This window comes from Colobus angolensis, unplaced genomic scaffold, assembly GCF_000951035.1.
Source record: "Colobus angolensis palliatus isolate OR3802 unplaced genomic scaffold, Cang.pa_1.0 Scaffold61, whole genome shotgun sequence".
Classification (NCBI taxonomy): domain Eukaryota; kingdom Metazoa; phylum Chordata; class Mammalia; order Primates; family Cercopithecidae; genus Colobus; species Colobus angolensis.
In genome coordinates this window covers 6,660,543-6,670,431 of record NW_012119710.1, presented here as the reverse complement: position 1 = coordinate 6,670,431, position 9,889 = coordinate 6,660,543, and the positions used below count along the sequence as shown (strand labels likewise).

The 9,889-nt window shown below is 41.2% G+C and overlaps 1 protein-coding gene across 23 annotated transcripts in view; it reads right to left on the bottom strand.

Moving 5' to 3' along the window:
• Window positions 1–336: 336 nt before the first annotated feature.
• The window catches only part of CTNND1 (catenin (cadherin-associated protein), delta 1), a 98,249-nt gene continuing 88,696 nt past the window's right edge, over window positions 337–9,889 (bottom strand). For 13 of the 23 annotated variants that reach the window (XM_011963437.1, XM_011963436.1, XM_011963438.1 and 10 more), the window contains 5 exons: window positions 9,621–9,735; window positions 8,350–8,437; window positions 5,484–5,546; window positions 4,024–4,130; window positions 337–3,224 (listed from right to left, as the gene is read on the bottom strand). In XM_011963437.1, coding sequence (XP_011818827.1) covers window positions 3,213–3,224; window positions 4,024–4,130; window positions 5,484–5,546; window positions 8,350–8,437; window positions 9,621–9,735 — 385 coding nt within the window. In that variant the 3' untranslated portion in view covers window positions 337–3,212. Of the gene's footprint in view, window positions 3,225–3,524; window positions 3,612–4,023; window positions 4,131–5,483; window positions 5,547–8,349; window positions 8,438–9,620; window positions 9,736–9,889 lie in introns of all 23 variants that reach the window. The other 10 variants (XM_011963431.1, XM_011963433.1, XM_011963434.1 and 7 more) reach the window with 2 other exon arrangements.

The following is a 9,889-nucleotide window of genomic DNA, read 5'->3' as shown; positions in this document are numbered from 1 at the left end:
AGATAAAACAAATGGACCAATCCAAGAGGAAGAGAGAAGAGTAGGGTTTGTATATCTAGCTCAATGCAGTGAATAAGAACATAACAGGGAAATAAAGTGTTGCTGACCAAGTAGCCAGGTTTTTCTATCTAGATAAAAATCACCTCAAGCAGGGCTATCAGAACTCTTTGGAAAGTAAACTCTAAATAGCTTTTTGGCTTTGTACTTCATCCTCTAGTCTAACACTACAATTATTAGACACAAATCAAGCTTTAAAAGGTAGATTTCCTGGTCTCACTAGCCCATGAAAGTTTTCATACCCAAGTCCTAGTTCAATAAAACAAGACAGGACCATCATCAGGAGCAGCTATATAATTTTAATCTAAAGATTTGGGCATACAGAAAGCATTTCACATAAATTCTCTTTAGTCTTTAATTATATGACAGGACATAAAGACCTCAGAAAAATAAGTCTCTTCCCATAGATCTTAACCCTTGGTCTCTGCAGCAAAGACAGTTCCTAGTAATCCAGGTAATATGGTCTGTAAAATATTAATAAATAGGCCTGTCTACTGACTTCTGACTAAAGGACTGCATATAGCCTGAGAGGCAACATGATGGCCCCGTGGTCAGTACTTATATACATGGGCCTTTTGAGCCTACATTTTCCTATTAGGTAGTTGGGATTGGTAGTTTCTCATCTTCTAGTCCTAAGTGTTATATTTAAGAGGGCTACGTATTACAGTGGACCTTATTCAATGTTAGTTTTGTCAAATGTTGCAAAAGAATCCCAGGAATTAAAGTCAGTCACTAATTCTTTATGCTTCAGTTTCCTATCTCTTAAGTTAGCAATAAGCTCCCATGTTCTACTTCAGCCACATTCAATTTTTAAGAATCTTCAGAAGAAAAAAATGTTTCACATACAGTTAACAAGAATGTTGCTTAATAAGACTTGGGGCTGAGCTCAAAATAAATCCTGGTATAACCTCCTTCTGGTTGCTCTGGAAAGGACACTGATACATAAGGAAGTAACAAAGATGAAAAGCAGGGAAGAAATAACAGCTTGAAGTGAAGAAATGACACAGACCCCCCACATACACACTTTAAAAACTTTATTTATATAAAAAACTCATTTGTTTTTAAAAGCATTAACAAGACAGAAAGAAAAGAGAAAAGGTATGGAGCAGAACACAGGCCCCTTAGTAGTGTTCGGTGGGAAGGTGGGATTTTTGGTTCTCTGGAATTGAATGTTTAGTGTTTTTATAAACAAAAGAGGGAAAAAAAAGTTAAAGGTCCCCAAAAGCCCATGGCTGTTCTATTACCCACACCCCACCGAGAAAAAAGAGCACCAGGAAAAGAGCAGAAGAGGACAAAAGAAATCAAGAGTGGAGCCAGGTCTGGATGGGGCAATTTCCCCTGTGCAGTATGCTCTTAGGAGTCACAGAGAGCAAAAGGCTCCTTTTTGCCAGAAAAGGTAGATGAAAGTGGGAAGAAATGGAAAGGGGGGAAAGGGTAAATGAGAAATTTTAATGCACGAGTAAAGGGGGTGGTGGGTTGTGCACTTTTCTCCTACCCCATAGCCTCAATATATAAGGGAAGGGGAAGAGAGGGATAAAGAACTCCAGTTGCATGGAACAGAGCTTTTAGATTAGATTAAGGGGAGTAGAAGGCAAATAAGGAAAAGGATTAAAAATAATAATAATAATCAACCCGCATAGCAGCTGATTTCTCTAGCCCAACCTGCTAATTAATATATGCTAAAGTGAGAGGAGGCAATACTGGAGGGAGGGGACAATTGGGGAGACCACTTCCCTGTAACTCCTTCAGAGATGATGGTAAATTCTGGGCACCTAAGGAGTAAGAGTCACACCACTCACTTCCCTTACCAACCTTACTTTGAGATTCATCAGAAGAGAATTTTGGCAAAATCCCACCCATATGCTGTTGAGCAAAAGCTTGCTATGACTGAAATCATGGCTATACCAATCCTCAGTGAAGAATCTGAGGTTCTCTAGGTCACTTCTCTTCTTTCTGCTATTTAGGGCCAATAGTAGGTAAGAAAGCAACAAAATATAATTTGCAAAATTATGAGAAATGAGACTGCAGAGGCAAAGAAAGGCACATGGAAGGGCGGGAGGAGATGCACCCCAGGCCAAAGGCACAAAGAAGAGGCAAAGCCAGGGGCAATCCCCACCTTGTGAGGGTAGAAGGGACAGGAGTTATGTACATCAAGTCCTTTAGTTTGCCAGCCAATCCAGGGCAGAGGCAAGGGACAGGCCTGTAAGGATAGGAAAAGGAGAAACAGGGGAGTGGGGAAGCCAGTTTCAGACTAATCGTTTCATGTACATTCCTACTAGCTCCTCCTAGAGGTCTTCTTCTTCCCAAAAACACATCTTTCTGCTCCTTCTCAACCGAAAGTCTTCCTTGACATTCTCCCCTTTCTATAGCCCCTTGAAAATGGCCAGGCCAACTCAGCAGACATATCACAGGGCGGGAGAAGTGGGTTAAGGACAGCCTCTGTTTAAGGGGCAGCAGCAATAGCCCAGGGTTGGCATGAGGCTTGCAGAAGAGATGGAGTCTGTAGGTTCTTGATGGTCCCTGCCTTGGAGATGAGGAGAGCAAGGTTTCTTAATCCCAGTTCTAGGAGACCTTCACTTACTCAAGGGTCCTTTGCCAGGTGGCATGTGCCAATGTTTCCGGCCTTCTTTGCTTCAAAAATAGCCATTAGGAATAAGGGAAGAGTTCACACTTTCCCCTCTCTAAAAGAAAATAAAAGTCCCTTCCCCACCAGGAAAAAAATCTTGATTAAGAATCATCAGTTTATCAGACTGCTAGACATTGCATATACAGCATGTAACTTCCAATTCTTCCCACGGCTTCCAGTGAAGATTGCTATTCTCTCCATCCCTCCCTCCACAAAAGGCCAAGAGTTCCAAGGAGAACTGGCAAAAAGAACTAATCTGCAGCAGTTTCTCAAAATATGCAAATAACTGAGTCAGGCTTCTTGGGAGAAAATGGAGGGAATGGGCGAGGGGGAAGCATTGAGACAATTGAACTTCACCGGAAGAAGTTGGGAGTTGATGGAAAGAAGGCAGCCACTTAGGGATGTAAGGGCAGGAGGCAGCCTGGCAGTTGGCACAATAGTCCAGCGAAGAAAAAGGAAAATCATCAGTCAATTTCACCACCAAAAAATAAAAGTACATATAAGCCCAGATGGAATGGAGACAGTGGTGCTAAATCTTCTGCTGTGGAGAAAAAAGAAAAAGAGAGGATGTTAACGGGGTTGGGATTAAGGAGACCCCCCCCCCTCAAAAAAAGCTGAGCAAGTCTGGAGAAAGGAAAGCAGCACATAATGGAGAATGAGATTACCAGCTGCATGTCCCAGACTCTTAAGAGGTAATAATCACAAAAGCAGAACCCCTCGAGCCCCATGTGGCTGAGACGAGTTAGCCTCTGGCCTGATCAAATCAGCGTGATTGACAAATTGCTGGCACACAGGAGCCTCCTTCCTCAAGGATAATCTTGGGGGTGACTGAAGGACATACCATGGAGGGGTAAGACACTTGGCCCCCCTCATCATCCAAAACCAACACATCCAACTCTTCCTCCAGAGATTCCTGCCCCTCGTCCTGCTGTGAACACATGCAATTTGTTAGTATGAGTAGAGACAGGAACCTCATGTGTGTGCCAGACCTAGGGAAACTCTGAAAATTTGTAAACTCAAACAAAACAAGATACAATAGTAAGAGAAGGGCAAAACATTCATAAACAGGGAGGAAGAGGAAAAAGGTAATGTTTGAAAATAGATCAGTTAGTGTTAGTCATATCAGTAACACTTTTACAGACATGCTTCCCCCATTTTGACCACTGCACAATAATGGCCCACGAAATCCCAACATGAGTCAAAACCCTTACTTTTTCCTAAAAACCCCTACCAGAAAAGGATGCGATCTTTCTCTATACTTTTTTTTGTATTTCACAAAACACGTAGGATTCAAAATAGAACTAGCCTTAGACGGATAGCAGTATATAAAAAGAATTTACCATCAAGGGTGTTGTTCCCTTCAATGGCTCCATGTCGCCTAGATCCCCCGATCGATCCAGTGTTCTATTGTGGTCTCCTCTCTCATTTGGTGTGGAATAGTTGTTATCTGGTTAAAAAAAAAAATGTATGCAGAAATATGACATTCCCCTCTACTGTACAATATATATCAAGCAGATAAGTGTAATTAGGCACCACTGTTGGGAACTGAGCTTGCCAAATGCTCCAGAAAGGCATTGAAGTCTGACGGTCCCAACTTAAAGAACTTGAATCTGGCTGACCGTGGTGGCTCATGCCTGTAATCCTAGCACTTTGGGAGGCTGAGACGGGCGGATCACTTAAGGCCAGAAGTTCAAGATCAGCCTGGCCAACATGGCGAAACCCCATCTCTACTAAAAATACAAAAATTAGTCAGGTGTGATGGTGTACACCTGTAGTCCCAGCTACTCAGGAGGCTGAAATATGAGACTCACACCACTGCAGTCCAGCTGGGAGTGAAAAAGTGAGACTCTATCTCAAAAACAGAACTTGAATCTTGAATCTAAGATGGAAGACAATATGTATAAAATACCCAGAATATGACATAATAAAGCTAAACAAGAAGTCTGTCTGAAAATGGTATTGGAATTAAAAGAAGAGCGAGTGAAATATGCTGCAATCGTTAGAAAGGACCTGACAAGGGAGAACAGGACTTGAGTTAAACCTTTGGAGACAAAGAGAATTTGGAAAAGCAAAAGGGAAGGACATACCAGTAAGAGGTATTACATGAGCAGAATCAAGCTACAGAGTGAAAAGACAGAATAGCAAGCAGAATAGTTAGGCAGAAACAGAATGTATCCACTCACTCCGGAGAAGGAGACTGGGGTAGGAATATAATGGGCTATAAGTTTAGGGACACAAACTTGAATGTGTAGTAATGGGAGAGGCATAGAAAGATTTCTGAAAACCTTTGAGCATGTAGGAATGTGAAAAAAGTAGACAGATCAGATTTTTTTTTTTTTTTGAGACAGAGTCTCGCTCTGTCGCCCAAGCTGGAGTGCAGTGGCCAGATCTCAGCTCACTGCAACCTCCGCCTCCCAGGTTCACACCATTCTCCTGCCTCAGCCTCCCGAGTAGCTGGGACTACAGGCGCCCGCCACCTCGCCCGGCTAGTTTTTTGTATTTTTATAGTAGAGACGGGGTTTCGCCGTGTTAGCCAGGATGGTCTCGATCTCCTGACCTTGTGATCCGCCCGCCTCGGCCTCCCAAAGTGCTGGGATTACAGGCTTGAGCCACCGCACCCGGCCGACAGATCAGATTTTATTAAATTTCCTTACATACTTCAAAATGGAAATGATCAGCCAATGCTCTCCCAGGATAGTAAATGGTTAAGGGTGTTAGAAAAAAAACTGTAGAGCTAGACAGCTCTCCTTAGCCCAGTGAAATATTACTCCACATCCTTAGGCAGGAATTAATCACATACCTAGCGATTTTGTGTTTGATCCCATATTGCTCATCTGAATTTCTTCCCGATCAGGCTTCTTATCTGTATGAAGTCAGAAAGTTATCCATGTCAAAAACAATTCTTCAAAATATGTACACATCATGAAAATTGCTCTCTGGTCCTCCTTTCTTCCCTTCATTCACACTTCTGCTTAGCACCAACTATGTGCACCACAACGCCTGGATAATTTTTAAGTTTTTTGTAGAGATGAGGTCTCACTGCATTGCTCAGGCTGGTCTCAAACTCCTGGGGTCAAGCGATCCTTGCACCTCAGTCTCCCAAAGTACTGGGATTACAGGTGTGAGCCATCACACCTGGCCCTTACAGACTCTTAAATCAAAAAACAATTCCATCTAAACTAGCAGTTTTCAAATTATTTGGTCTCAAGTTCCTTTTATAGTATTAAGAATTATGAGAATCTAAAGAACCTTCATTGGTGTGAGTTATAGGTATTAACTGTTACCGTATTGAGAAGTTTAAAGTATCTATTTCACTTAAGTAAACTTATTACATGTTACCATAAACAATATTTAATAAAATCCTTTACATTTTTGCACATCTCTTTGAAGTTTAGCTTAGATTCTCATATCTGCTTCTGCATTGAATCTGTTGTGGTATGTTATTATAGTTAACGTATATCAAGAAAATCCAGCCTCACACAGATAAAAAGTTGGAAAAGAGAGGATGATTTTAAGTCTTTTCAGATAATTGTGGTTATTATTCTTTAATAGTATATTAATTAATAGTAGTTTCTTAAAGGTTGATAGTAATGTGGAATCTATAACTAACAATCTCTTCATACTGTTTAAAATCCATCGGTCCGTCTTGCACTTCTAATGGATCAATTACCTATGTGCGATTTTGACATATGCATTTGTCACTTGCAAAATACTGCTTCAAGTTATCCAGATGTTCAAAATGCTAACACATAGCATTATACAATATTTTGAAATCACATTTGCTAATATCACTGTTTATTTCATTAGACAAGTCTTTTTTTATTTTATTCATGTATTTTTTGAGACAGGGTCTTGCTCTGTTGCCCAGGCTGGAATGCAGTGGCACAATCACGGCTCACTGCAGCCTTGACCACCTGGGCTCAAGTGATCCCCCTGCCTCAGCCTCCCAAGTAACTGGGACTACAGGAATGTGCCACCATGCCTGGCTAATTTTTTTGTACAGACATGGTCTCATTACGTTGCTCAGGCTGGTCTCAAACTCCTGGGCTCAAATGATCCTCCTGCCTCAGTCTCCCAAAGTACTTAAATTATAAGCATGAGACACTGTACTCAGCCTAGAAAAGTCTTTTCAGTATTGGGAAGTTACCAGGCTCACAGTAGCAAATAAAAGTTTTTCAAAACTACAATTTCCACTTGAAAGCTCAGGCAGCAAACACTGTGTTCTTTTCCTCAAAGCAACAAGCTTATCGCATTCATTTTTTGAGGAAATGTCTGCCAAATGCGCACATCTGAATAATCCCTTTGTCTACCAGACATTTTTTTCCAAGTAAAAATGGTGTTCCATTAAACAAAGTGGCTAGTGTGACTGGGTACAGGATGTAATCCCAACACTTGGCCAAGGCAGGAGGATCACTTGACACCAGGAGTTTAGGACCAGCCTGGATAACATAGGGAGACCCCATCTCAAAATAAATAAATAAACAAACAATTAAAAAGTGGCTAGTCTAACTAGTAACTGAAACAATAACATAAGTACATTTCCTTAAGACAACCATCATGCTTTAATATGCTATTTCATCAGTACAGAATATTAAAAAGATGTATACTCAAGGGTAGAAAAATAATAAAAGTGATTTTTATTTTCTTATGAGATGGAGTCTCTACTCTATCGCCCTGGCTGGAGTGCAATGGTGCGATCTTGGCTCACTGCAACCTCTGCCTCCTGGGTTCAAGTGATTCTCCTGCCTCAGCCTCCTGAGTAGCTGGGATTATAGGGGTCCGCCACCAGACCCAGCTAATTTTTGTATTTTTAGTAGAGATGGGGTTTCACCGTGTTGGCCAGGCTGATCTTAAACTTCTGACCTCAGGTGATCCGCCCTCCTCAGTCTCCCAAAGTGCTAGGATTACAGGCATGAGCTACCACACCTGGCCTGATTTTTTTTCTTCTCCAATTAAGTGAAAATGGCTCTCTGCTTTTACCTATGTGAGTGGCAATGAAGACTACAATGACTCATTCAGCTTTATGTCACTGCTAAGTCACCAGAAGCATCACTGCTTTCTGTGCCGTAAGTACAAATGGTAACAGTCTTGGGACTCTCAGACCACACTTTAAGAACCAATAATCAAGGAAAAAGCCAAGTGTGATTAAGATAATAATGGTCACAATATACACTTCATGTGAAAAAGAAAAAAATCACAAAACAAAATATATAATTCATCTCAGAGGAAAAATGTGTTTGCTCACATGGTAAAAATGTTTAAAAAGATACAAGTGGTTTTCTCTGGATAACAGAAACAAGTGATTTTTTGTTATTTTTCTGATTGTTTATATTTTGTAATTTTAAAATAGTAACTATTATAATATTCGGTATTAAATGGAAATTTAAAAGGAGAAAAAATCGAGAAAACAGACTAGAGTTCACTTTCCAGTGTTTTAAGTTCACAAGCAATGATAAGGGAATCACACTCAGGCTAATTACCTGTTTTGTTTTAATTTTTAATGCTTAGACCTACCCTTTTCTGCATTAGGATCCTGGAGTGGAGAATTATTCCCCTCCCCCAAAAGACTACCTAATTCAGAAATAATATATATCCTATTTGTTAGTAAGCCACCTAGAACAGCAAGAGTGGCTAAAAGGAGAGGGTGTGCCTTCTGGATACTGCACCTGATTTTTGGTTCCGGTCAATGAGAGGGAGAGTACTATCATCGTATGAATGACTGCTCTGGCTTCGGGAAGCATTGTTTAGATTCACCTAGAGGCAAACACAAATGCAATAGTATCACAGAATACTGAATTCACCCATATCTTATGCTCTAATGGGCATAAACCTCTAGGTTCCTATTCCCAAATAGAATTACGAAAAAGCAACTCATAAGAGTTGAATAAATAACCTAGATAGTGAAACAAACTAGGATATTATGGCTTCTATTTGTGTTCCAGAACAGGAGATTACAAAGGATCCAAATGTTGATACTATCAGAAGAAAATACAGTTTCAGAGAATAGTAAAAATTCCCTCAAAGGGCTATGGTAGATTTGGGCAAAAGTCAAAAAGGCTGTCATCCTTCATTATCACCTGCACCTAAAGTATGTTATGACATAGAGGGATGCCTGAGCTGTGTCGGCAACAAATGAATTGTAGACACATCATCCTTTTGAGGAGTAAACCAAATGTTTTTCTTTTTTTTTTTTTTTGAGACAGGGTTTAGCTATGTTGCCCAGGCTGGAGTGCAGCAGTGTGATTTCGGCTCACTGCAACCTCCACCTCTTGGGCTCAAGCGATCCTCCCACCTCAGCCTCCTGAGTTGCTGGGACTACTGGCAAATGACACAACTGGCTACTTCTTTTATTTCTATTTTTGGTAGAGATGGGTTTCACCACGTTGCCCAGCCTGGTCTCACACTCCTAGGCTCAAGCAATCCACCTGCCTCAGCCTCCCAAAGTGTTCAAATACAGGTTTGAGCCAACACGCCTGGCCAAATAATTCCTAATTAAGAAATATAGGTCAAAAATAGATTTAACATGAGTCCGGGTGCGATGGCTCACGCCTGTAATCCTAGCACTTTGGGAGGCCGAGGCAGGCGGATTGCCTAAGCTCAGAGTTCAAGATTAGCCTGGCCAACATGGTGAAACTTCATCTCTACTAAAAATACAAAAAATCATCTGGGCATGGTGGTGTGCAACTGTAGTCCCAGCTACTGGGGAGGCTGATGCACAAGAATCACTTGAACCCGGGAGGTGGAGGTTGCAGTGAGCCAAGACTGCACCACTTCACTCCAGCCTGGGCGACTGAGTGAGACTCTGTCTCCAAAAAAGAAAAAAAAAAATAGATTTAACATGATGGTGAAATGGAAGAAACCAAAGACAACAGAAGCATTATCCTGGGACCAAGAAAAAAAAAAAAAGTAAAAGTCTTGGTCTCAAAAGTCACTATACCTGAAAGTCTGATTTCTTCCATCCTTCTTTCTCCAGTGGCTTCCGCAGTTCCTTATATCCCCAGATTGTTTGTAATACAAGTGCTGCTGCTCGAACTTCTTTTTCTGAGCGGTTCCTTTGGAGGAAAGTAACACCATATGAAATTTGGATATAAGACCAGGAAAAAAGCTTAGACCCTATATCCTCTAATAACATAAGAATATAAATGCCAGGGGCAGTGCATGGTGGCTTATGCCTGTAATCCCAGCACTTTGGGAGGCCAAGGCAGG